General features: G+C 33.6%; 4 protein-coding genes across 6 annotated transcripts; 2 read left to right on the top strand and 2 right to left on the bottom strand.

Annotated features, from left to right (window-relative positions):
• Positions 1–118: 118 nt before the first annotated feature.
• On the bottom strand, positions 119–4,516 carry LOC102625626 (peptidyl-prolyl cis-trans isomerase FKBP16-3, chloroplastic). The gene is made up of 7 exons (XM_006478738.4): positions 4,350–4,516; positions 3,601–3,884; positions 3,006–3,089; positions 1,967–2,016; positions 1,172–1,220; positions 589–663; positions 119–449 (listed from the first exon to the last, which is right to left on the bottom strand). Exons 1-7 carry the CDS (start codon positions 4,387–4,389, stop codon positions 330–332), a joined length of 702 nt encoding a protein of 233 aa, XP_006478801.2. The 5' UTR covers positions 4,390–4,516; the 3' UTR covers positions 119–329.
• Positions 4,517–5,661: 1,145 nt separating this feature from the next.
• On the top strand, positions 5,662–9,106 carry LOC102625354 (DNA-directed RNA polymerases II and V subunit 8A). The gene is made up of 5 exons (XM_006478737.4): positions 5,662–5,782; positions 6,299–6,419; positions 7,191–7,348; positions 8,408–8,502; positions 8,758–9,106. Exons 2-5 carry the CDS (start codon positions 6,344–6,346, stop codon positions 8,867–8,869), a joined length of 441 nt encoding a protein of 146 aa, XP_006478800.1. The 5' UTR covers positions 5,662–5,782; positions 6,299–6,343; the 3' UTR covers positions 8,870–9,106.
• Positions 9,107–10,195: 1,089 nt separating this feature from the next.
• On the top strand, positions 10,196–11,986 carry LOC102613961 (DNA-directed RNA polymerases II, IV and V subunit 8B-like). Its single transcript, XM_025098196.2, has 5 exons — positions 10,196–10,343; positions 10,485–10,566; positions 10,884–11,041; positions 11,420–11,514; positions 11,683–11,986. The coding sequence occupies exons 2-5, from the start codon at positions 10,509–10,511 to the stop codon at positions 11,792–11,794; spliced, it is 423 nt and encodes a 140-aa protein (XP_024953964.2). The 5' UTR covers positions 10,196–10,343; positions 10,485–10,508; the 3' UTR covers positions 11,795–11,986.
• Positions 11,987–17,686: 5,700 nt separating this feature from the next.
• LOC102613379 (E3 ubiquitin-protein ligase RSL1-like) lies at positions 17,687–20,221 on the bottom strand. 3 transcript variants are annotated; one of them, XM_052438766.1, is made up of 4 exons: positions 20,007–20,221; positions 18,773–19,570; positions 18,036–18,109; positions 17,687–17,815 (listed from the first exon to the last, which is right to left on the bottom strand). In XM_052438766.1, the coding sequence occupies exons 2-4, from the start codon at positions 19,429–19,431 to the stop codon at positions 17,724–17,726; spliced, it is 825 nt and encodes a 274-aa protein (XP_052294726.1). In that variant the 5' UTR covers positions 19,432–19,570; positions 20,007–20,221; the 3' UTR covers positions 17,687–17,723. The 3 variants fall into 3 exon arrangements, with proteins under 3 accessions (XP_052294726.1, XP_052294725.1, XP_024955137.2); XM_052438765.1 differs by lacking the exon at positions 17,687–17,815 and having other exon boundaries at positions 17,846–18,109; positions 18,773–19,643; positions 20,007–20,185; XM_025099369.2 differs by lacking the exon at positions 17,687–17,815 and having other exon boundaries at positions 17,846–18,109; positions 20,007–20,182.
• Between the last annotated feature and the right edge of the window lie 5,724 nt (positions 20,222–25,945).

The following is a 25,945-nucleotide window of genomic DNA, read 5'->3' as shown; positions in this document are numbered from 1 at the left end:
AATCATTTTATGCTACGAAAATTTTGTACTGCCTGTGTCGAATTTGTAAAATAGAATTCAAATTAGAAATTTCATGACCATGATAAGAGAGCCTGACTAAATCTGATAACAGTAAAGATAACCTGAAGTAACAAATCAATCTCATTCCCCATCAATGGTATCATTTCTTTTGGTTACATGGTAAGGGAAAGGAAGGGGGGAAAAAAAGAATCACTGTTTGTGCACAATTACACTGCAGCGTACTCACATTATGCATCTCTTTTCCAGCTTGTATTTTGTCAAGAGAGAAGAAATTGAAACTATTTCTGCATACAGAAATGTAAATTGTCTTACCCTTCATCGGCTTCAAGACCTGGTATATATTCCAAACTCACATCGAAAATCACCGGGCTATTTGGTGCCACCCTGGGCCTTCCTGGAGCTGAAACCAGACCTTTCGGAAATGCCAGCTAACCACAAGCAAGGGATGAATTAAGCGTACACATGATAACATAATTTATCTTCTCAATTGCAACGCTGCGGAGCTGTAGTTTATGTACAGGTTTTTTCTTCCCAATTATGAAGAATAAGGAGGTTATTAGAAATTACCGGTCCTGGAATGTAGAGTCGACGCTTCCCTCCAGTTTTCATGGTCAATATTCCTTCATCAAGTCCTTTGACCACCTGTTTTAGGCATACAAAGAATCAATCAGCGATGCAAATGAAAAATATATTGCTGAACAAAAACATTTTTTCTGTAAGGAAAATGGATTTTCTCTTTTAGGCAGAGCAATCCAGAAGAAGAAGCTGCATTTCCTTATAGAATGCTTAAATATTTGTTGTAACTCATTTACATAGCATGAAAATATTATCAAATTATACCTTATTGTCAAAAATCGGGGTTTCTTTGCTTGTTGGTCTTACTTTGTTTTATTTTTTCAATAAAAGTTAAAGCTGTGTCCCATTTGGCTGTCTGGTTCTTATAAAATCAAAGAAGAGCCAAATCCTTATGTAAATCAGTTTGCAGACTTTATGATGATACTGAAAGCAAACAAAACAGTAACATAGAAAGAACCAAGAGTACCAAACTCGCACAGACTGAGTAACAGAAAGCACCCATGACAATGAAATAATACCATGTGCAAAAACCAATCATCTTTCTTGGTGACTTAGCTAAAATAAACAGACTTACCTGCCCAGAGCCAACGCGAAAAATATATGGCTGACCTTTCTCCAGTGAACTGCAAAATTAAAAACAGAAAGTTTGAAGTAAGAATTCAGAAAAATTGCCTCATCAGATCCCAATTAAAGTTTCTCACACTGAGAAGTAGCACATTTCTAATCCTATTAAAACAAAAACTAAATGATGGATCTTAAAAATCAGATGTTTGAAAGCCACGATTGAATCCTCTTATAGATCAACTTCTTCCCCTAGAACAAGATAAGAAATGGGAGCAAATCCACAGAAAGTAGAGGTGACTCTAAGGATAAGTTAAAGCAAGACTGACTAAGAAGTTTGGTCATGTCCAGTCTTGACCTTAAGGAATTAGCTGCAGTAGTAAAAAGAGTAGTTTGTCGCAGGCATTACAGATGAGAGGGAGAAAGGGTGTAGCCGTGTAGGCATGGAGCAAATGTCACATAGGAAGCAATACTGATGAAAGAGGCTTACAAAGAACTTCTAGATGGTCCTGCATTGTGCATGACGTGCAGGGGAAGAAGAGCATTCGTATTGCTGACCCCAACATGTGACAAACATATGACTGTTTTATTGCAGATACTTCAGGGGACTCAGTTATTTCTTAATCCACAATTTGTACTTGTACGCTAAACTTAAAATGGATTGTCTGCATTTACAATAGTTTGGGTGGTCAAATGCAGAAAATAATTCGCATACAAGTCATCTACGAGATCTGAAGTTAGTTCCAGTTTAATATCTTACAAAACAGCATTAACACATAGTCATTTTGATGAAAGCTGATATACTAACCTATCAAATATTTGACCAGATGGAATCATGGCAACATAATTAGCAGCCACCTGAGAGTAATAGTACAATTGATGTAAGCTTTAGTCAATAATACATGAAGAAGCAACAGGAAATCTCAATAAATTGGTTAGGCAGACAATATATGGCAGACCCACCCATTTTTCAGTAGAAACAAAAAGAACCAAACTAGTATTTTATATTAAAATGAAAACAAATTAAACTGGAGAAGATCACTGAAAATATCGGGTTCATTTAACTATTTCCATCATATGAGCTTGGCAAGTTTGAATTCTCTGTCTCTTTTACATTTTTCATACGTGGTGCAGATGGCAGAGTTTGCAGTGACTGAAGTTTAGGTGCAAAGGTCTAGCTCAAATTATTATATGCTTGACAAACTAAATGCCAACTTCTAATTCAATCTAGTTTCATAGTCTGTCTGGCAAATCTATCTCTCTGTTCTCTCTTCCTTTCTCCATTTGCCAATGTGTAAATATCTTGATATGTTTGGTTAACAGCAACTTCAAACTGCTCTCAACTATCCAATTTTAAGAATTGTAATGGTCTTGTTCCAAATATAGAATGTTGGACAAGTCAAAATTAAGTTTGCACACGCATAATTTTTTATTTCCTCAGATTGAAACAGCCATCTAGATAGGTGCTGAAAGGTAAAAGGCTCATTCTGGCTAGCAAGTCCCAAGAAGTGGATGCTCTCCTCAATCGACAGATTAAACTCTGATGGAGTGTCAAAACAAGAAATTTATAATGCAATTACTGTACTTCTGAATGCTGTTAGAAGTCTACATAAATTATTATCCTGGAGAAGATGGAGAGGATATAGGCAAGAGCCTTTAATTGAATTTATAAGAATAAAAAGCCATTGTAATCGACTATATTTCAGCATCAATATATCTACGAGGCCATCAATCAAATAGTGCATCTCTTAGAGAGTGATATACTTGTGGTCAAAATCAGCATTTTTAGTTATTTTTTGTTAGAATGTAGATAAGGCAATTTTTACAAACCAGAGTAACTGACATACCTGAAAACCAACAGGAGGACTCGGGCCTTGACCAACTTTGATATCCTTGTACTGCAAACCAGACTCTGTAGTCACCATAGGTACCTTCATTACAGAAATTTGTTATAGTGGTTACTGCTGATAAGCAAAAAAAATTAATGGAAGTCACAAGTTATTTTCTACTTGACGCTTGATCATATATCATCTATAACTAAAAATATTCAACCCACAATCTGATCATGAAGGTGAGAAAAATATGTTTATAACCATAATATGTCTCCAATAATAAACCTTAAGAAACAAGTGGACTAAATTCAATTACAATGGCTGTACATGTAAGCAATGAGCAGACAGTAGACATCAATCAACAATAAAGAAAAAGTTCAAGAAGCATACTATAGAGTGAAAGTAAACCGAGTAAAAGCCAAAATGTAAATGAAGTGAGGCTCTTGACAGAGTGCACGTTCATGTTCAATTTAACCAAAATATTCTTGTTCTGAAGATTTAAAGAATTTAGCAGTGTGTCACAACAAGAAACTATGAACCCGTTTAAAGAAATTAAATCTGCAACAAGAAAAGAAATGTTGGAGATAGAGGTAAAGTAATCTCACCATACATTTTCAAGCTCTTTCTCGCACGCGTCGTCACACAATCTTGGTTTCTCCTCAGGAGGCAAGCCGGCTCCCTTGGCATCAAATGAGTCCAAAATGAGGGTTGAAACTCCCAAAACCAACCCAATGAGATGTCTTCGACTAACTAAATTCATTTCATCTCCACGAACACTAGTCATCGAAGTTCTAACTCCAGGTCTCAAACTTGAGCATCTCACAAAAAGACCCCGAATCTTGTCAAATGAAATGCCATGAGAATGGATATGTAGAGTTTTGCTAGATGAGGAGCCTAATACAAAACAAATATATATAGTGAGCCAAAGTAGATTTAAGACCAAAAAGATCAAGATTTAAGTATCTATCAACGTCATATGCTACAAATTCCGTCCCACGTACCAGCATCCAATTTCAAACAAAAGGGGGTCCGTATAGATCATATTGGAGAATGAAGAATGATACATTTTTGTTCGTTTCTTAAAATCCTAACCATTTTTCCATCACACTTTATATAAGAATCTTGACAATGGGTATCAAACTTAGTAACAAGAAAGTAAATTTAACTTAATCACAATCTAATGGGCTGTTAGAATATCCACTGGATAATAAGTGACCATTATACGAATATAATGCAACTGCACGATGCATTTCAAGAAACTTGCTGGTTTGATGATCGGTATGCAAAAACAGAATGAATGAGATTGAGGAAGCAGCTTAATGGCATTGAAGTTTTACTAAATAAAGTGAAAAAGCTTACCAAGAAGCAGAGGAGAAGGAGAAGGAGAAGAGGCCATCATATCTTTTCCAGTTGTTTGTCTGCTGAGTGCTGAGTTTGTATGACTGTAACGTTTCAAAGTGGATAACGAAATCTTCTAGTCGTACAGTTTGTTGTTCATGACGTGGCTCCTTCGCTCCTCCCATGATAAATTCCGTTTGGTATTCAGTTTGGTATTGAATTACCGTAATTTTTTAGAAATAATTATAGTAGAAAAAAATTATAATTATAAAATAAAAATTAGTAAATTATAAAATTTAAATAAATTTTATTATATAAATAAAAAATTATATTAATATAATTTTTAAATTAAAATATTTAGTATTTATTAAATATTTTAATATTGTATCTTTTAAGTTATAACGTACCAACTTTAATTTCAAACGCATCATATATTCCGTAACCAAAATGGGATTATATTTTTTAATAAAAAATTAAATTAATTAAAATTTTTAAATAAATATTAAACATTGAATTTTTTTTAAAATGGAAAGAAACCAAAACCAGGCTTAAAACGACCGGGCCAGGCCTGGGTGTTCAAAGCCCAAACCTTTTATGGGCCCACGCAGGTTGGCGAAGCCCGGCGCGATGAAGGTGGGAAGGAATTGCTTGTTTATTTTTTGTTTTAATAAAATTAATAATGATAAAAATAAGGGTAATTTTTAAAAACCTCCTCTGAGGTTTGGGCTTGTTGCAAGTAGATGGCGAAAATTAATTTATTTATAAAAAACCTCTTACCGTCAGTTAAGTTTAACATTGACCGTTAGTTGACCGTGCAAAGATAATATTACCCTTAACAATAGTTTGTAAACGAAAATAACTATAAAAAAAACCAAAATTATTGGTGCAAAAAGCACAAACCCTATTTTTTGACAATTTTATCCTTGTCAATTCTAAAAATTTACAATATCATAGGTAAAGATTATGACTATTTCATTTTTAAATTTTTAATTTTATCTTTCTTGTAGGAATTTTAAGGAAATATCAATAATTTAAAAATGATTTTTTAATTTTTTAATTTTAACTTTTTTATAGGAACTTTAAGAAAATATTAATAATTTAAAAAGGGTAAAATAACTAATAATTTTGGTTTTTTTTTTTAGTTATTTTCGTTTATAAACTATTGTTAAGGGTAATATTGTCTTTGCACGGTCAACTAACGGTCAATGTTAAACTTAACTGACGGTAGGGGGTTTTTTACAAATAAATCAATTCTCGCCATCTACTTGCAACAAGCCCAAACCTCATGGGAGATTTTTAAAAATTACCCATAAAAATAATAACAGATTCCTCACCTGCAGGTAACTCGATCATAACCCCAAAAACAACAGCGTTAAATTCGCAGTCAATTATATATCTCCTTTCTTCATTGCCTCCAACACAGAACCGTCAAAAACGAAAAACCCTCGGCCCAGGTTCGTGCTTTGTCTTACTCTCCCTCTTCGCTAGCTCAGATACTTCAAAATTATTTTTATTTAAGTTTCGATATTTGTTTATCTTACTTCATTTTTTTTTTAATTTTATTTGGCTTTTAATTAAAGCTCTGTTAAGTTCTTGAAGAATTAACTAACTTTGGTGGCGGCAGCTTGAACCAGCATAATACTGATTCTTTGTTCAAGACTTTAGAAATTAGAGCTTAAGGGCCTGTTTGTAAGAAAAAATTAAATAAGTACTTATTCTATAAAGCACTTCGAGTGCCTTTTTTCTGTTCAAAATTGCTTTTTAGTTGAAAATTAAAAATGAAAACGAGAGAATGTATAGTAAGCAAATCAAATACGGGTCTTTTTTATATCTGATTTTTACAGTCTAGGTTGTGACTTGTGAGGTTGAAAGGGTGATAGTGAATGCTTATTTGTTTATGGGCTTGTATGTATTTTTGTATTTGTGGGAATTCATGTAGTTTCTTTACTTTCTTCTTTGTGTATCTGTAGGTCACAGTTACTGCTGAGGGATTTTGTTTTTTCTTTGTTGCAACAATGTCGAATATAGTACTTTTTGAGGATATTTTTGTGGTTGAGAAGATAGACCCGGATGGCAAGAAGTTTGACAAGGGTATGATTTCGGATCCTCGTTGTCGGTTCAATGCATGATTTCATTGTCTGTTGAGAACTTGGGCTAAAAACCTTGGTTTTGTGTTAACATAATATCCTAGACATGCAAAATTTGATGATTGCTCAGCTGGTGAAACTACATAGTCATTGACCTATAGGATGAGATGTTGAGTATAATTGATTTTTTACCTGCACTGAATGATGTCTGAATCTAAACTATGATGCTAGTCTCGCTAATCAGTGAAAAGAATGATCTAGAAGAATTACTAGCGTCATCACATTTCCCTGCTCTGCACTTTTTTCTCTTTCCTACTTCGTACCGTACACATTTCAACCTTGTTCTAGTTGATGAAGAATTCGAGGTTCAGTATTGGGAAGTTCTCTTAAAGTATCTGAAAATTGTTTGCAATTACAGAAAAGTGGTCCACAATGAACATCTCAAGAAAGAATTATATTATGCTTGAACTTATTTGGATAAAAAGGCTTATGTAAGGATTAGATTTAAGTTTTCATTGATCTTTAATTTGATTGTGGGCTGACATGAAGTGATTTTTTTGTTCAGATTCCTATTTCTACATAATAGAGCTTTTTTCTTATAATGCAGTTTATTTTGTTAATACTGTGTTAAAATATTTTGCTATATGATGTGCCACACATGTTTTTAGTCTTATGCTGGTAGTTTTCACCAGGTGTTCGTGAACTGTTTAACATTTAATTCATAGAATTTCTTTTTCTGCGCATATTGGGCTTACCTTTTGATGTCATTGTATAGTTTCCCGCATTGAAGCACATAGTCAGAACTGTGACATGTACATGCTACTAGATGTGAACTCGGAGCTATATCCTATGCGTGTCGGTGATAAATTCACAATGGCTTTGGCTCACACGTTAAATTTGGATGGAACACCAGATACTGGCTATTATACTCCAGTAAGCTTGCTCTTCTTCTAGGCTTTTCATCTTGTGAGAAGAAGATAATATATGTTGTGTTGAGTTATTTGCTGTTTAAAAAAAAAAAAATCATCAGGTGTTGTATTATCAAATTGTTGTAGCAGATATTAAACTAAATTAGCCAACTATTAAGATGCTATTAGTAGAGAATATCATGTTTTACTCAAAATATAGAAATATCTTATTTTGTTTGCTATTTGAAGGCAACTTCATGTCAAGGGAAAGTTATTCACTTCTGACGTGGCATTATCTGAGTTCGTCATAGATCTTTAGCCATGTTATTTCTTATATGAATTTGCAATTATTTTATTTTTAAATCTTTCTTCTTTATGCAAAATAAATATGTACTTCGGAAGTTAGGATATCTCCAGATTAGAATATGTATTATATCCGGTCCATCAGCGTAGAAGTAGTGAGACCATTTCCCCATAAATTGCCCCTGGTTCAGATTTTAGTTCTAAATGCTTCTTGAAATTAAGGGCTTTCTTTTTTCACAATGGCACAATAACCTTGTAAACATTGTATTGGAAAGGGGCATTTTCTGAATATAACAGCATTGGTAATTCCTTCTATGTTTTCTGAAATGTTCTATTGCAAATGGGCATTTTATTTTTTTGTAATCAATGTTTTTCCTGTTTAAATATAATCTTTCATGTGCTTGAGTAGTTATTATTAAGTTTTGGAGATGAATATGATTGACAATAAAGCCAGTATTTATGCCTGAGTGTAGAAGGCAGTGAAAAACATTATAGAAAATTAAGATTGTGCTCAAATCGGAATTCAGGAGGATGATTTGAGGGGTTGAGTTGATAATGATTGCTGATATGATAATAGTATATGACCCTAAATAAATTGAGTGATTGGGTACCCTTAGACCATAGTATTAACCTAACTGCAAGGAAAATGTCATCTGAAAACACCTTAAATTGGTGCATCCTTGATATTTGTTTTGGACTGTATTACCTGTACTCTGTTTGCTTTTAGTTTTTGTAGCTGTTATTCTATCTATATATTGAACTTTACTCTTATTTATTACAGGGTGCGAGAAAGACACTTGCTGACAAGTATGAATACATTATGCATGGGAAGCTATTCAAGATTGGAGATGAAGGTTCTGGAAAATCACTTAAAGCGTATGAAACCACTACCCAAAGCATTCATTATTATTTTATCTGGGCATGTGTGATACATCTTTAAACCTCTGTAACCAAAACTTCTCTCTCTCTCTTTTTTTTTTTTTTTTTTTTTTTTGTGGCTGGTGCTCAATATACAACCTGATTTTGAATTGCGGAAGAAACTGATTTTCTTGTGTTTAAGTGGCTTTGTGGGCTTTTTCTTTTTAAAATTCAATGATTTATGTTGCTTTTCCTTTTTCTCTTCTTTTGCAGGGAGATATATGTTTCATATGGTGGGCTTCTAATGATGCTCAAGGGGGATCCGTCTTATGTCTCTCACTTCGAGCTTGATCAAAGGCTGTTTCTCCTGATGAGGAAGTTGTAAAATGTAAACCCTGATGTAGTATCTCAAATCCCTCGTTTAACCAGCAAATTTGTTGATGTTGCAGTGAAACTGTTATAACTCACCTTTTCATTTTGATGTGGGGTAAAATGGTGGGCTGTGTCTGTGTTAAGAGAGGCCTTTAAGGCATATCCTGAACTGAATGTGTTTTGCTGTGTCTGTTGTTTTATATTTATCAAAATGATAAAAGGAATTTATATGATGAAGCCCTCTTTGTTACATTCAGTGTAGATATAAGGAGTTTTATATCTTTGAAAATCGGTTCTTAAAATTGAAAAGTGTAGACTCTTTTGTTGGTGTGAAAGATCTAAGTACATCATTTATTTTGATGTAAACATCAACCCATCTCCTTCATAATTCATGTATCGGACAATTATTATGTCAGCATAAAGGCCCAATCGATACCTCATACGACTTAAGTAAATGTTCAAGGAATTTACTTTTATGAGAGGAATCTGCACAAATATTTGTTGACAGTTGGTTAGGTTTTATCAAATTCTAATCTTACATGAACACGAGCGTACCACATCATCGATCTCTGTATCCATCCAAGAAAAAAATTTTACAAGCATTTTGAAATGGATCAACATTGAAGTGTGGGAAACTTTTTCCCACCCTGTTTGGTTTGATTGGAGTCTCAGTGTAAGACTCTCACAGTAGGAATTTTTGTGAGTCAATGTCTCTCAACTCGCGGAGGCAAGACTCATGTGAAAGTTCTTGAAATGTTAGGAATTATTTATTTAGTTCAGAGACAAATACGGTCTTCCGTGAAAATTAACCATGTTAAATTGAAATTATTCTCCGTTAATCACCCAATTCACACCTACATATGTAGGGTTGGTAAAATATGGGTTTGGATCTGATTTTTTCAAGCCCATAATATTAATAACAAGCCTAGGTCAATCAAAAGTCCGTCCAAAATTAGACGGGTCTGGCTTAGACCGAGCCTAAATGGGCTTGAGTCGGATTTTGGGGTAGAACTGGACTTTTTCATTAAATATAAAATTATTTTTTAATAAATTAAAAAAATTAAATTAAATATAATTATTCAATACATAATAGAATAATAGTCTAACACATAAAATATTAGTAACACAACATAATAAAATCACAAATGCTAATATAAAAAATATATTAATTTAGTATTTAATTTTTTATTTAAATTTAATTTATAAATTAAAAAGTCCGGATAAACCTAAATCTTTTTTTAGACTGTTATACAAACTTAATTTGTGCGGGCTTTGAATTTTAATGTTCATATTTAGGCCCATCTCAGGCGGGCCGGGCCGGGCTCTTTTGACCAACTCTACACATATCTCAAAAAGCGACAGAATCAATAAGGATTTAAGCAAAAATTCTAGCACGTATATATGGGCATACAAAACCCTAGCTAGGGCTACACCTCCTTTAGGGATTTTCACACCACAAATTCAGAGATCATCTTCATTCTCATTCGGTTAGCCTCCTTTCTCTTTTTCATTATCTAATTTATTCAACCTCTTTTCTTTTCTTTTCTTTACTTTGATTATTGATATATATATTTAAAAAAAGTATTTTCCTGATTAGTGATAATTAACGGCTACATTTTTGCTTGTAGGTCAAAAACAATTTTGCTGTGACGATGCAAGATACGTTCATAGTTGGCAAAATCAATCCAGATGGAAAAAAATTTGACTCCGGTGCGTTCTTTTTTCCCCCCTCCTTTTTCTTTTTCTACTTTCACCATTTACATGAATTATTTCTTTTGTATTCGATCAATTCTTATATATGATGATATTTTTTATCTGCGGTGAAATCTATTCATTTGTTATATTTCTTCTTAGAGTGATGATATGCTTACAAAGTGAAGATACCAAGATAACATGTCATCAATCAAACAATAACCGTCGTATCTTAAACAATAGTTGACCTTTTATATTATCCTGAAACGAATTAATGCCATGCATATTCGTTAATCTTGTGTGCTCACAGATCCTTGAATGTATTTGTTTCGTAGTTTCTCGTATAGAAGCGGAGGGTGAGAGCCTCGAAATGCTAATGACACTCGATGTCAATACTGATGTTTATCCAATTAAGGAAAATGAAAAGCATGTGGTTTTGTTAACTTCTACATTAAACAAAGACGGCTCAGCTGTTGGTGATTATTACACTCAGGTAATCTATCTCGGTTCTTTTCTGCTGATATGTGCGTGCTTGTGTGTGTGTGTGTATATAATTTTTAGAATGCGAATTTGAAACAATATGCTAAATTCGTTTCTGTAAAGTGTCGATTTTTCGTATAGTTTATGTCATCATGAGGAATGTGATGAGCATATATGTATTATTTTCCAAAAGAAAAAGCAATCCTAATGCCGATTGTGTTATTCTTGATAATGCTCTAGTTATTGCCAATTTTCGTTTTCTTTTGTTATTATAAAGACCAATATGATATACATATGTTTCATTTTAGCTGCTGCACTAATCTTAATTAGTTTCTAATGTTCTAATATCAACATTTTTTTTTTTTAATTTTCCCACTGTATCGTTTTGTAGACTGGCAGGGATTCAATAGCAGACAAATTTGATTATATCATGCAGGGAAAGATATACAGGATCTCAGAGGAAGGTTCAGGCGCAAATGTAAAAGCGTATGTAATCATTTATTTATTTTCCAATAACAGTAAGTGATGAACCTTAGAGATTTGCATATGTAAAATCACATATGTGAGTTTAGAGTTTGTTAATTAACTTTTATCTTTTACCAATTGGTTATATTTTGTCGATCTTTATATAATTATCTGTTTTGATATGTACAGGGAGATATACGTATCATTTGGTGGCCTTCTGATGTTGCTGAAAGGGAATCCTTCGTATGTTTCAGAGTTTGATCTTGATCAAAGGCTGTTTCTCTGCATGAGGAGACTGTGAAGTGAAACTCAGGAAAATGGTGCTTTTACAATTTGTGTATGCCTCTTGCTAAAATTGTGTATGCCTCTTACAATTTGAGCTTCTGCAAGAGGAGGCTGTGAAGTGAAAGTAAAGTGAAGCTATCAAAAATGCTTCTTTTGATAAAAAAATAATTTGTTTCTGGTTTTTCTTAAAAGTCTTTATATTTTAATATAATACCCGCTTTATAACACAATAAATTCCATAGATCACACCTCCCAAAACTCCTAAAACTGTAAAAATTAGAATGAGTCCACAGATGATTGCACAGTAGTGATGACAGTAGACGTCACCTTTTTCTTTGCATAAACACCCAGATGGACTCTTTAAATTTCCTCCACACTCATAACAAAAACTTGTCTTGCATCTGGGGGCCCAAAAACAAAAAAAAAAAAAAGCAAGCACCATAAATAAGACCGATCAATTTTCATAATTCAAATTAATGCATGCGCGTCTTCTTAAAGTGCAAAATGTAATGTTGAGGTGGTTAAACATATATTCGTGTGATAATTTGATAAATCTGTTGAGGTTATTCAGCATAAATTTGACACTATTATTACTCATATCATGATATGGCATGTTAATTAATTTATTAATTATATTTATTTATATTAACACAAATAAAATAAAATAAAAACTGAGTTGTAACCCACATTGTCACTAGGGACAAAGCTCAGTGGAAAATTTTAAGAGAGCTAAATTTAAACTTACAATTTTTAAGTTCTTAACAATAATAAATTACTACCAAGCTAAATCATCAAAAAGTAAAAAAAAAATTACTAAGAATATTATCTACTGTCAATACTATATGAAAAAAGAGACCGCATTTATAATTTATAGATGAAGGAAAATAATTATTAAGCCTTAAAGTAAAAAGGCTATCAAACATTAATGTGCCTTAATGGGAACTCTTAGATTACTTTATTATCTAATATATAAAGTTTATACATTAATATAGACGGTTTACACTAACTTTTCATATTTCATTTAGTAACCCCAAAATTTTCCAAACTTCTGCAGGTGCTACGGCACCCACTAACCTTGTATATCCTCCATCCCTTATTATCACCTCTAGTTGAGTGTTTTCTTAAGCTGATATGCTTAGCCCGAGAATATGTTACGCTATGGCAGCTAAGCGGGAACAATGGAGTAGTTCCAAACAAGGTTTTAAGAAATAATGTTAGAAATCTTTTCTGTCTACATGTGAAATGTTTGATAATATGTTTACCATGTTTTTTTGGTTATCATTAAATAATAACTAACTTATTAACGAAAACTTTGTGATACACACAGTAACATATGATGGTTAGGAAGAGCAAGGTAAGAGGAAAAATAAACCTGCAGTACATAACACGACAACCTTCTTTTCGCTCTACACAGCTGCCACAGGCGGGGCATCTCGCCCAATGCATCCTCTCCACAAGCTTCCCGAACGCAATATCATTCCAGTCCCTCAGATTTCCACTTTCTTCACATCGATACCCCGCATGCCATGCCAACTTACACTGAAAACAAAACCATTGCGTACAATTAGGGCACCGAGCTTTCTTCAATGTTCCATAATTTATCTCACACCCGTTCACCACCAAAGCCATGCAGTTCCTGTTAGGGCAGTAGCTTCTTTCAAACCCTAGAACATAATCCTCAAAAAGAACATCACACCACTTTGAAAACAGATTCGATGGGATCATGAGTTTGCAAGAAAAAGGGTCTAAAAATTGGTCACAATGTACCCCGGGGCATTCAATTTTTGCTGTGTTGTTGTCTTGAACCTTGGCTTCTATGTACTTCGCTATGCAGTCTTGGCAGAAATGGTGTGAACAAAGATCTTTGTTCCTGAATTTATCGTTTGCTGAGATGGGCTCTATGCAAATCTCACAGGTGAAGATTCCATTAGTGTCTTCTAATTCGATTTCTTGTTGAGGATTTTCATGTACTTTTTCTTGCTGGAGTATACACTCACGGTTTTCAATTGGTTTTTGCTGTGAAATTCTCATATTGATTTTGCAATATCTCTTATCACAATAGGTCTCTTTCTCACTGGAGCCTATTAAGTGCTCCATATATGGGCTAGCCTGATCAAATATGGCAGGGAAATTTACACAAATAACCAAAAAAAATTTGTTATTTTCACAACTAACCCCTCAACTATTTTCCTATCAACATTAGCCAATAATCATCCCTAGTGCCGAAAATGCCCCTCCCATTACATTACCTTTCCGTCCTCTCCTTCCTCTCTCTCTCTCTCACCGCCGAATTCACTGCAAGATCTACTTGATGCGTTATCAAGATCATCAGTTTGTGCTGAGAGCTGATTGGATTCTTTTTTCTTATTTACTGAATTTACTGGGTGTTTCCAGTTGATGTTGAAACTCAAAGCTTCTTTACGCTTGCATGGTTTGGTTTATGAATAACAACAAATTAAGAAATTTGGCAAAAACATACTGCAATTGTCGTGCTACAAGAGCTTCCTTTTATGGTGATCCCCAACGTTAGGAAGAAGCATTTTCGGATACAGCAGGGATTGAAAGTAACATAATGTGCCGAAAAGTTATTAAGAGCTTTGATTTCTCATGGTAGTTTTCTTCATGGATTAGGTTTCTTTGCTGCTAGATATGATAATGATTGAGTCAGAAAGAAACATGTGCGAGGTCTGAGGTGACTTTGGCTTTTAGGTGGTGTTTTATTTTAGATTTTTTACCAAATAATTGTAGAGTGATTTGAGCATGATTTGCTGCAGCTGCTGCTTGCAGAAGCCGAGTAGAACTGTCACCACCCACATTGAAATCAGTTTCAATCTCACATCCACCAGCTAGAAGGGGACGAAGAAGTAGAGGTGCCATGCAAGCCGCCACTGTTGAACATGAAACTTATTGCAGAAGTTAGATTTACCTGTAAGCAAATAGATAAAAGAGTGAAAAAAGAGATTGCAAGCAATCTATATCTACACATTTACACAGAAGTATTTCGACTACCGCATACGTATGATGCAGATTCGAAGTAAAATATCTTTGACGGGGTTTATAGTTATATGTATCTCACTATTCTTTCCATATTCAGCCGGCTACTTTGAGCTTCAACTCCTGTCTATCTCCACCAGAAAAGAAAAGAGCTAAATTCCTTTGAATGATTAATCCATCTTGGCTATCTCTAACCTTTTTATGGCTATCGCGGATGCTTCTAGGTATTCCTTGCCACGTAAGCTTTCTACCATTTCCGCCAACTTCCAGACTGTAACTAAATTGTCTGGCCTCTTCTTCATCACCCATGAATCGGAGGAAGGCCACGTAAACGGGTGCCATTCCGAGGTGAAAAGCCTCAAAATGCAGGCAAAAGTGCCGGGCAAAGCAATTGAAAACCTGCACCAAATAACGAACATTTAAGATGGTTAGGTTGGGGCTGGCGGAAAAATAGAATGCAATTTGATTATCATAAATAGGTGCGACAGGCTACCTGTCGCACCTACTCTTGGTGCGACAGGTGCATGTCGCACCAAATCTTGGTGCGACAGGCAGCCTGTCGCACCAAATCTTAGTGCGACAGGTGCCTGTCGCACCAAATCTTAGTGCGACAGGTGCCTGTCGCACGAAATCTTAGTGCGACAGGTGCCTGTCGCACGAAATCTTAGTGCGACAGGTGCCTGTCGCACCTGTCTGTAATCGTACTGAATCAAGTTCGCAAGTTGAGAAAATATCTCTTACTGCTCGGTGATACGTATTAGTGTTGGATCTGGATGGATTATGTTGTATTTGATCGGAGTTCATTTTTACCGTTCGCCGTTGCCGTTGCTGTTTGTCGTCGCTGATGATAATTCAAAAGTACAAGACTGCTTTTCGTTTGATCAAGGGGGAGAAGAAAAGTTGCTTTTGGTTTGTAAACAAGGGTAATTTGTGAAGAAAACTTTGTGTTTGGCTAATGTTGATAGAAAAAAGTTTGAAGGGCTCATTGTAAAAATTACAAAAATTTTTAGGTTATTTTTGTACATTTCCCAATATGGCAATGGTAAGAAATTTGAATTTAATTTAAATTTTAAAAGTAGAAGGATTCCGCAGTTTCTGAGAAGTTTAGTTCCAGATCTTTGGATTTATCACAAATACATTTACCCAATTAATAATAACAATAATAATAATAATAATATTGTGTCTCGGCTAATGATCACAAATACGTTTGCCCAGTAATAATAATGCGTGTGCATGTATAATGATAATAATAATAATTCACATTTAACAATGATAATAATAATGCGTGTGCATGTATAATGATAATAATAATAATTCACATTTAACAATGATAATAATAATGCGTGTGCATGTATAATGATAATAATAATAATTCACATTTAACAATGATGACCGATTTCCTATTAAGTCATTTGTTTGTTCCATATTCTCTATTTGCAACTTTAATTTTGCCATTTGTTTCAACTTTTTGTTAAGTCATCTTACAATTTTTATTTTTTTTTTGAAATTGAGATTAAAATTTATCTTCTTTTGGAAATTATTTTGACATCAGCTATCTAAATTGAAACTACCGTATAATCTTCATAAATTAATAACAATGCTATGATATATAATAATTTAAAAATATACTAATTAATCGATATATTAATAAATTATCAATGTACAGAGTGTATTTATATTTTAATGTACATATATATTTCATCAACTGAAAATTTAGTGTATTTTATCAATCTATTCAATTAAATATGAATTAACCTAATAAATATATAATATATTGACAAAAAAAATAAATTCAAAATTATTAGGACAACAGCGTTTTTCAAAACCCAGAACATTATGGGCTCATGGATTTGCATTTTGGTAGTAAAGGGTTGTAAAAATTGTTCGCAATGGGTTTGCATTTTGCATTCGATTGTCTGTGTCGTTGGCTTGAAACTTGAGCCTCGGCTTCAATGTATTTGGCCATGCGGTCTTGACAAAAAGGGTGTGTTGTGTACACAGATTTTATGTTATCGTTAGCCGGCGTCGGTTCTATGCAAATCTCACAAGTGAAGGTTCCATTAATTTCTTCTTCTTTAATTATTATTATTTTTTCTTTTTCTTGCTGGGGATGTTCTCCGTTTTCAATTGGTTTTTGCTGAGAATTTCCCATGATTTTGCAATTACACTATCGCGTCACAAGTCTCTCACAAGCCCTAGGTGATTAATTTGTATGACAACTTTGCAAGGAATTTTTAAATTTATTGAAAAGTACAAGGATCCCACAATTTCTCAGAAGTTACAGTTTGGATCATATTTGTAATCACGTTAGAGCAAGAATTAGTGTTTTGTTGTTTCAAATGATCATAAATATTTAACCCGCGTAATAATAGTAATAATAATAATAATAATAATTCACATTCATTATTATTATGTTTAGTAAGCATCCGTGATAAATTTCCAACCTCCATAGTAATTTTTTTATCTGGAAAGCTTATATACCGATTGATTATTGATTCCGAATTTTTATAATCTTATTTGTTTTGAATACATATACATATACATACATATATATATATATATATATATATATCTATACGTTTCAAGAGTCCGAGCTTGATCAAAGGTTGTTTTCCTGTATGAGTGAGTACTGAGGAGGCTGTGAAGTGAAGAAGCCAGGGATGACAAAATGTCTGCCCAAGCTTATCTTTTGTTTCAGACCGAATAAAAAAGCCCAAATTTTATATTCTACATTTTTTTTAAAAAAAAATTATGTTTTATATATTATAATTTATAAAATTCAATTTTTTTTATTAAATTAGGCTTTAAAAATTAGGCATGACTGATTTAAACTTTAAATGTATTAAATATATGTTATCGATCGGTTATGTGTGTGCGTGTATAACTTGGGTTTGATATATGTTAAAAAGCTGTACTTTTAATTAAAAATAATATATATATGTTTATTTATTTCAAGTACATTTGGGCTTACCCCAGAACAACCAGGCTCGGGCTGGGCTTTTTGGCAATCCCCCAGTGACACCCTCTATTGAAATATCTATTTCTGGGAGGGGGGAAAAAAGAAAAGAAAAGAAAAATAAAATCTTTCAGTATTTATAATATGTACCGTATATCAGGCCATTATCCGGTGCAAACATTTTAATATAATACCCGCTTTATAACACAATAAATTCCATAGATCACACCTCCTAAAACTCCTAAAACTGTAAAAATTAGAATGAGTCCACAGATGATTGCACAGTAGTGATGACAGTAGACGTCACCTTTTTCTTTGCATAAACACCCAGATGGACTCTTTAAATTTCCTCCACATTCATAACAAAACCTTGTCTTGCATCTGGGGGCCCAAAAACAAAAAAAAAAAAGAGAAAAAAGAGAGCAAGCACTATTAGTTCACAAATTAAATTGATAAAAAATATAAATTCATGAGATTTCATATCACAAAGTCCATACTCCTTTTCTTGGTGTGTTTTAATTTATAAGTACATAAGACTGAATTTCATACTTCAAATGCATGCGTTATCTTAGCAGTTATCTTAACAGTGCTAAAGGTACCGTGGATAATATCTCTTATTAAATTCAACACTATCTTACTAGTATTCGCACACTACGTATATAAGCAACAAACAAACAGAAGAAGGCAAAAACAAAAAAAAAACAAAAACAAAAACGAAAATGCTAAGTTATTGAGTTGAGTTTTTTCTCAAGCTCATGCACTTGGCACAGGAGTAGCGCTCCTTCAGGCTCAAATACCTGTAGCTCTGTGGCAGCTAAGAAGAGCAACACTAAATTTGTTTGGGAGGGTTGCACCAGCAGTCACAAACAGGGCTTAAGAACCAACGCTAGAAATTTTTTCTATCACTACAATATAATGTGTGATAACATATTTTCATAACACACTATGTAACGAAAAATTGATGGCAAGTATCAAAAAGTTTGTGACTGTTATAACAAATAACGGTTTGAAAAGATACATAAACATAAAGAGAGGAAAATGAACCTGCAGAACATAATACGACAGCCTTTTTTCCGCTCAATACAGTTGCCGCAACCAGGGCACCTAGTCCAATTCATCTTCTCCAAAAGCTTCCCAAATGCAATATCATTCCGGTCCCTCAAGTTTCCACTTTCTTCACATCGATACCCCGCATGCCATGCCAACTTACACTGAAAACAAAACCATTGCTTACATTTAGGGCATTGAGCTTTCTTCACTCTTCCAATTTCTTCACACTCATTCACCATCACAGCCATGCAGTTCCTGTTAGGGCAATAGCTTCTTTCAAGGCCTAGAACATAATCTTCACAAAGATGATCACACCACTTTATAAAAAGACTCGATGGGATCGTGGGTTTGCAAGCAAGAGGGTCTAAAAATTGTTCACAATGTAGCCCCGGGCATTCGATTTTTGCTGTGTTGTTGTCTCGAACCTTGACTTCTATGTATTTCGCTGTGCAGTCTTGACAAAAAGGGTGCGTGCAGAGGTTGTTGTTCTTGAATTTATTGTTGACCGACATTGGTTCTATGCAAATATCACAAGTGAAGGTTCCATCAATGTCTTCTAATTCTTCTTCTTTAATTTCTTCTTGCCGAGGATTTTCTTTTTCTTGCCGGGGACTTTGCCGGTTCTCAATTGGTTTTTGCAGTGAATTTCCCATGCTCAGAATTTGCAATAACGCTATCACAATAAGTCTCCAACAGGAGCTAGCCTATTACCTGATTTATTTATAGCCTATCAGACTGTTTCTCTAACTCCAGAGGCAAACCTTTCTGCAGTGTATTTGGTTTTCAAGCTTCCTACCCGATACAATCACCAAAACCGTAATTTATTCAGTCAAACATAGAGACAAGAAAGAGACAAATTAGATCCCTGATAGACAAATGCAAACAGCCATTCAGATTCTAAATCCCTATACATAAAATGTTTTTCAGAGGAAACTCAAAACGAAATTTAAATGAACAGGAAGAGATTAACCAAATCAAAATAAAGCGAATAATTGTGCATAAGTTCAGATCAAAAGAGCTTTATGTTTTGTACATATCATAAGATCAGTTCAAAGATTCAAAATTACGAAGCATAGCAGAACCATGGAAGTGGAAATAAACTCACAGCGGATCAAAATGATGACTGAATAGTGATCGTGAACTAAAATGAACTCATAATTGTGCATTAACTATACAGTGTAAAAATGGGAAGAAAAAAATAGTAGATCCGATTTTACATCGAAGTTACCTTAAGAGTCAGGTAATCATCGCATCAGAGATTCGACTTTAGACTCTTCATCTTCACGCTGCCGGCAAAGGCTTTCTAAATAAAAAATTGATATATTTTTTCAGGCCACGTCTATGTTGCAAGTGGTAGTTGCAACTGCAACTGTGGTCGGTTACGACTCTTTAGGCCCTTTTCAGCTGTTAAGCTAGTGTACCGTTGGTTTCAGATGAAAGTGATCCAACGCCCAATAATTTGACACCTGAACACTTTGAGACCAAAAATGTGGTATAGCCGTATAGGTGACAGCACTACGGTCTTTCAAAAAAACAAAAAACAACACTACGGTTGCGACTTGCGAGTAGGATAAAAACGCAACAAAACAGTGGTGTTTGGTTGCGACCATAGTGTTAACCAGAACAAGTCAACAATAAACTACACAGTAGTTATTAATCCAATTTAGGGAATGACGGCAAACTCACGAATAAAAAAATTACCAGAGGGCAATTTATCAAACACCTAGCGTGCGTGCCATGATTTTACACAATTATTTTTGTGGTTACAACCGTTGATCTCGCTGCCATCACCTGGACTCGAAATTGCAGGTAATTGCCTTGCTGCTATCACGGCAATGCATGAATCATGGCCAATAAGCACCAAATTTATGGCAAGCACACCAACAACCATTGACTAATGAATGGCAAGTTTAGTTTTTTTAAAGTTTAAAATTATGCAGTTACTGTCGGTTTCGTTTGCCGTCAATTTACCACCGCTGCTATATATATATATATATATATTATGGGTATCAATGACTTTGGCTATAATTATGGTATTCATGTCGTACATGGTCAAATTTTATTAACTTTATGATCATTTAATGATATTATGATCAATCTGTGAAATACTTTTATCAAGCCTATACTCTTGTATCTATTTTGGAAAAGAAGCATTTTACTATTTATTTTAGACATATCAAATCATTCTCTTATGTAGATAAACATTTAAAAGATACAAATTTGAGATTAGAAAAATTTCAAACTTGTCTCTTGTGTTCGCAATGGAAACTATAGTAGATAAATTCGAGTCATATTAGAGGCAAATATCTTGATTAATTTTATGTATCAAATTTGGTCTAAAATCAAAAGGCATTAAGCTAGCAAGTACTCTTTTAGTCTCCATTATTTGATCCAATTTTTTAGTTAGACTCCATATTTTAAAAAATTACTCAAAAAGTTTTTCATTATAATTAGCGAATTTTTCACTTGTTAACATGTCAAATTTGTTTGATTTCTGTTTTATCAAATAGAAAAACTATCTTATCTTTAAAAAAGTTAGATCTAACCACAACAATAATCAGATGAAGCCAGTTTTGTGTTTGATTCTCTAATTTATTAATTGGCTTTCCTCAATGTTAAATAAATTTTGTTTGTGCACAAAAAATCAGAGACAGGGTTATTCAGGAAGCTTCCATTCTAAGCTGGCAAATACGTGATTTAATATTAGCTAGGCCTTGTCTACATTTTTCTTCTTCAATTTCTTTATTAGAAATCAAAATTTTCTTCTTTTTCAAAGGTAGAGGGGTGTTTGATTTCTCGTAAATAGTAAATACACTGTTCGATTGTTTTCAATCGTATATCTATTTTGGAAACGGAAACCTTTCAGTATTTACCTTAGGCGTATCATCAAGTCATTCTCTTAAGTGACATTTAAAAATTTCGTATCTGTCTCATGTGTCCGCATTGGAAATCTGTAATTGGTATATTTATATCAATTTAGAAGTAAATATCTTGATTAATTCGATGTATCAAAATTGGTTCAAATTGCAAAAGGAAATCGGCAGTCACATGGCTCAGGAGTAATGAAATGTAAATTTTATTTTAATATGTTGGGGGGAAAAGGAAAAAGAAAAAAAGAAAGAAAAAGCTTATAATACAGATCAATGAGATGCTTTCATCCGCTCTAAAAGAGGACTGCAACAAGGAACTGTAGAAAAAGTGCAAACATGGTGGGTAATGAAATACTAACTAGTCAATCCAAGAGGGAGGGTGAATTGGGATATTAAAAATTATTCAATTCTAAAACAAAACTCAATGCAAATCCAAAACTAATTTTAAAAAATAACAAATAAATCAATTACAATATAAAAAAGTAAGGGAAGAGAAAACAAATACAATGATTTTTATGTGGTTCGGCAATCCCCGCCTACGTCCACGCCTCCAAGCTCACTAGGTTTGAGAATTTCACTAAGCTAGCCTCTCAAGGCTTCAAACGCTTACAATTGACTTCCAAGGTGTCAATAGACCTTTACAACAAGAGATTATCGTCAATCTCTTAACCCAAGTGTATCCCAACACTTACAACCTCTCAAGGATAAATATTACAAATGAATTTTCTCTCACACAATGTGTTTGATTACAAATGAATGCTCAAGGCGTGAATCAAAGAAATAAAAACAAGTTCAAAGCTCAATAATAATTTTATGCTCAATGGCAAGCTCAATGATAACTCTTGGATCTCTTTTTGTTTGAATTGGATTGAGCTTATTTATAGTTGGAGCTGAAAACTAGCCGTTATTGACTTTCTGCACACTGTCGGATCGTCGTTTGACTGGTCAATATGACCATTGGGCTGATTTTTCAAATTGTCGGATCGCCGTTATCTAGATGTCGGATTGCCGTTTAGGTTCAGAGGCTAATCTTCAGTTCTGTTAGATATCAACGAGCCGTTTATCAAAATTGTCGGATCGCCGTTTAGGTCCAGAGGCTAATCTTCAATTCTGTTAGATGTCGGCGAGCCGTTATCAAGATATTGGATCGCCGTTTTATACAGTAACTGCTACAGTGACATATTTTCTAAAATTATAGTTTGATCCTAAAACTTTATAAAACTATATTACGGCCCAAAACGTTATGAAATTTTACAAATAGGTCCAATTTCAGAATTTCTATGTAATGCTTTGTTAATCCCAAAACTTTCTGAAATTATGATGTAGCTCAAAATGCTATGACACTTTTCAAATAAGTTCTTCTCCAAAATTTCAAGCAATACTTGTTGATTTCAAAGTTTTCAAAATTTTTTTAATTAAACCATAAACTTGAAAGAACAAATAATTTCATAAAATCATTTTTTCATTAAATATAAAACCTTTAAAATGTGAAAATAATGATTTATTTAAAAAGAAAATAATTTGAGTTTAAAAGATTAATTATTCTTAATCTTGTTTGTCATCATCAAAATCAACATTATGGAAACATACATGTTAACAATCTCCCCCTTTTTTATGATGACAAACATTTCATGTATTTAAAGAATGATTCCACAAATTTCTCCCTCTTCTTGTTTGTTATCATCAAAATCAATATTATGGAAACATATATGTTAACAGGTAATTGGTAGTAATGAATATAGATGTGGCCCTTTTCTTTGCATAAACACCCAGATGGACATTTTCCTCCACACTTGTAGCAAAAATATGTGTTGCATCTGAAAAAAAAGGTCAAGCACTATCAGTTCAGATTATTATTATTTCACGCCCTTTGTTGTGTGTGTGTTTTATAACTATTTAACTGATAAATAGCCTCACCCTTTTCATAATTATAAAGGATGAACAGTGGTAAATATAGTACTTTAAAACTTTTGAGTCATTAGAAAAATGCCTTTCTGTCTATACTCTCTGTACACCACCATATATACGTCACAAGTCATATTAGGAGGCATACTAAGACCAAATATATCATATTTATTAAAATTCAACACTCCATTATATATACTAATACTCTATAGATGTCATAGTCTTTTAAGGGCGGGAGGTATTTGCATCCTTTGAACACTATCTTACTTACAAATAAAACCACTTGTTAAATACTGTTGATGATTTTGCTTAATCTAATCTATTTGTCATAAGCAAAGCCAACTGCCAACAAGTTGAATTAAAAATTCTTTTGTTTTGTAAACAATATGCTTGTGGTTAAATTTTTTAAAAAAAGAAAAAGAAAAAAAGTATTCCTTATTAATTTAAATTAAAATAACTTCACGCTTTAATAGTTTTAGTAAGAGGTGTAAATAATCTCACTCATTATGTTAGTTGGCTGAAATATTTTAAATATATGCGAGTGACTACCTTATAATTATTTTAAAGTATAATTTTTTCACTAAAATAGTAATCAGTCCTGGACTTCACGACCCACTTTGTGAAAGAGCAGTACCTTACAATAATTGTAAGGTAGCAAGCTCCTATATACATATATAAATAAGAGAAAAGGAAAGAAAAGAGAAAAAGTGAGGAAAATAACCTGCATTTCATAACAGGACAGCCGTCTCGTCTCTCAACACAGTGGCCACATCCAGGACACCTAACCCAATTCTTACTCTTTACAAGACGCCCAAACAACATATCATTCCGGTCCCCGAGCAAGTCTCCAATTTCTTCGCATCTGTACCCAGCATGCCAATTCGACTTGCACCGGAAACAGAACCATCGCTTACAATTGGGACACCGAGCTTTCTTCAACGTACCTTTTCTCTCACACTCATTCACCACCAAACCCATGCAATTTCTGTTGGGGCAGTAGCTTCTTTCAAACCCTAGAACATAATCTTCACAAAGAATACCATACCACTTTGAAAAAAGGCTCGGTGGGATCATGGATTTGCAAGAAAAAGGATCTAAAAATTGTTCGCAGCGGAGCCCGGGGCATTCGATTTTGGCTGTGTTGCTGTCTTGAACCTTGGATTCTATGTATTTGGCTATGCATTCTTGACAGAAGGGGTGTCTGCAGAGATTTTTGTTCCTGAATATTTTGTTTGTTGACATTGATTCCGTGCAAATCTCGCAAGTGAATATTCTATAAACTCCCATGATTTTGCAACTCTGACAAGCCTCTCACATGCACGAGCTTCTTAATTAGCTTATTAACTTGTAGTCAATTTATATAATGACTAATAAAGGAGACCAAAATTAATTAAAGTTTGTGTTTGCGTGTCTCAATATACGAGCCAACATATACTCTCTCAAGCGGTGATATTTAGCAGAAAAATCTGACAGAATTCTAACAAAAATAATGGTAAAACAGTATATTGAAATATATCAATTAACAAGGCGAAACATCTAGGCTTGATTTATTGTGTAATACTCCTTGAGTTTTTAAGTATTTTACGTTACCTTCTACCTAATTAGTGTTAGTGTCTAGAAATTTTTAACTATTTATATATTTTAATCTATTAACCAATAATTTTCCATTTCCATCAATATTTTGTGCTTAGGAGAAACTCAGATAATGAGACAATTCTAATTCCTTTGAAAAACTAATTTTGTGTTTGATTTTGTTATATTTACAATCTTCCACGTTAATTATTATTATTTTTTTTTTTGCAAAAAAAAATTAGAGATTGGCTTCTACAGTAAAGTTGTAAATACATCAAAGTAGGCTCAACGTTATTGTATTTTATATTATTTATCACAATAATAACATCAATTGATATATTTATTAGTATAAACACTAACTAGAAGTAGACGATGTCTTGGAAAATCATGATCATATGACATTACTGTTGATGTCCAAATTTGATCTAGTCTATTAGCGACTTAATATCAGACTTCGACACCATCATTAGATTTATTTTTTGGAGAATTGATTGGTCAATTGTCAAGATGTTCTGCAACCACTAGCGATTAACCTACGAATACTTGAAATCATAGAAGACGGTCAGAGGCGCCAGAAGTTTTTCCGGCGTGAACCCTCCGACGCTCAAGTCAGTTTCTGGACCTTTGCGAAAAATTTGTGCCACCACTCATATGGCTTAATAAACATTGCCTTAAAAACCAAAAACTTTTTGAGTAATTTGCAGAAAAATGAAATAGAGTGTCCGCATTGGAAATCTGTCATGGGTAAGTTATGAGAATTTAGAGCAAATAAATTAATTGATTAATTTGGTGAATCAAAGTTGGTTTAAAATATCAAAGG

This window comes from Citrus sinensis, chromosome 3 (genome assembly GCF_022201045.2).
Source record: "Citrus sinensis cultivar Valencia sweet orange chromosome 3, DVS_A1.0, whole genome shotgun sequence".
Taxonomy (NCBI): Eukaryota; Viridiplantae; Streptophyta; class Magnoliopsida; order Sapindales; family Rutaceae; genus Citrus; species Citrus sinensis.
The sequence above is the reverse complement of the archived record's forward strand: the minus strand, read 5'-3'. Positions and strand labels throughout refer to the sequence as shown.

What these genes read in the sequence shown, in the direction of transcription:
- LOC102625626 (XM_006478738.4), bottom strand. Translation starts at nt 4,389, where the DNA reads ATGATGGCCTCTTCTCCTTCTCCTTCTCCTCTGCTTCTTG. An exon ending in TCCTTCTCCTCTGCTTCTTG is followed by an intron (nt 3,885 to 4,349) that starts GTAAGCTTTTTC and finishes GTTTTGTATTAG; the next exon opens with GCTCCTCATCTAGCAAAACT. An exon ending in GCGAGAAAGAGCTTGAAAAT is followed by an intron (nt 3,090 to 3,600) that starts GTATGGTGAGAT and finishes TCTGTAATGAAG; the next exon opens with GTACCTATGGTGACTACAGA.
- LOC102625354 (XM_006478737.4), top strand. Translation starts at nt 6,344, where the DNA reads ATGTCGAATATAGTACTTTTTGAGGATATTTTTGTGGTTGAGAAGATA. An exon ending in TGGCAAGAAGTTTGACAAGG is followed by an intron (nt 6,420 to 7,190) that starts GTATGATTTCGG and finishes GTCATTGTATAG; the next exon opens with TTTCCCGCATTGAAGCACAT. An exon ending in ATACTGGCTATTATACTCCA is followed by an intron (nt 7,349 to 8,407) that starts GTAAGCTTGCTC and finishes TATTTATTACAG; the next exon opens with GGTGCGAGAAAGACACTTGC.
- LOC102613961 (XM_025098196.2), top strand. Translation starts at nt 10,509, where the DNA reads ATGCAAGATACGTTCATAGTTGGCAAAATCAATCCAGATGGAAAAAAA. An exon ending in TGGAAAAAAATTTGACTCCG is followed by an intron (nt 10,567 to 10,883) that starts GTGCGTTCTTTT and finishes TTTGTTTCGTAG; the next exon opens with TTTCTCGTATAGAAGCGGAG. An exon ending in TCAGGCGCAAATGTAAAAGC is followed by an intron (nt 11,515 to 11,682) that starts GTATGTAATCAT and finishes TGATATGTACAG; the next exon opens with GGAGATATACGTATCATTTG.
- LOC102613379 (XM_052438765.1), bottom strand. Translation starts at nt 19,431, where the DNA reads ATGGGAAATTCACTGCAAAAACCAATTGAGAACCGGCAAAGTCCCCGG. An exon ending in TGTCGTATTATGTTCTGCAG is followed by an intron (nt 18,110 to 18,772) that starts GTTCATTTTCCT and finishes TTGGGCCCCCAG; the next exon opens with ATGCAAGACAAGGTTTTGTT.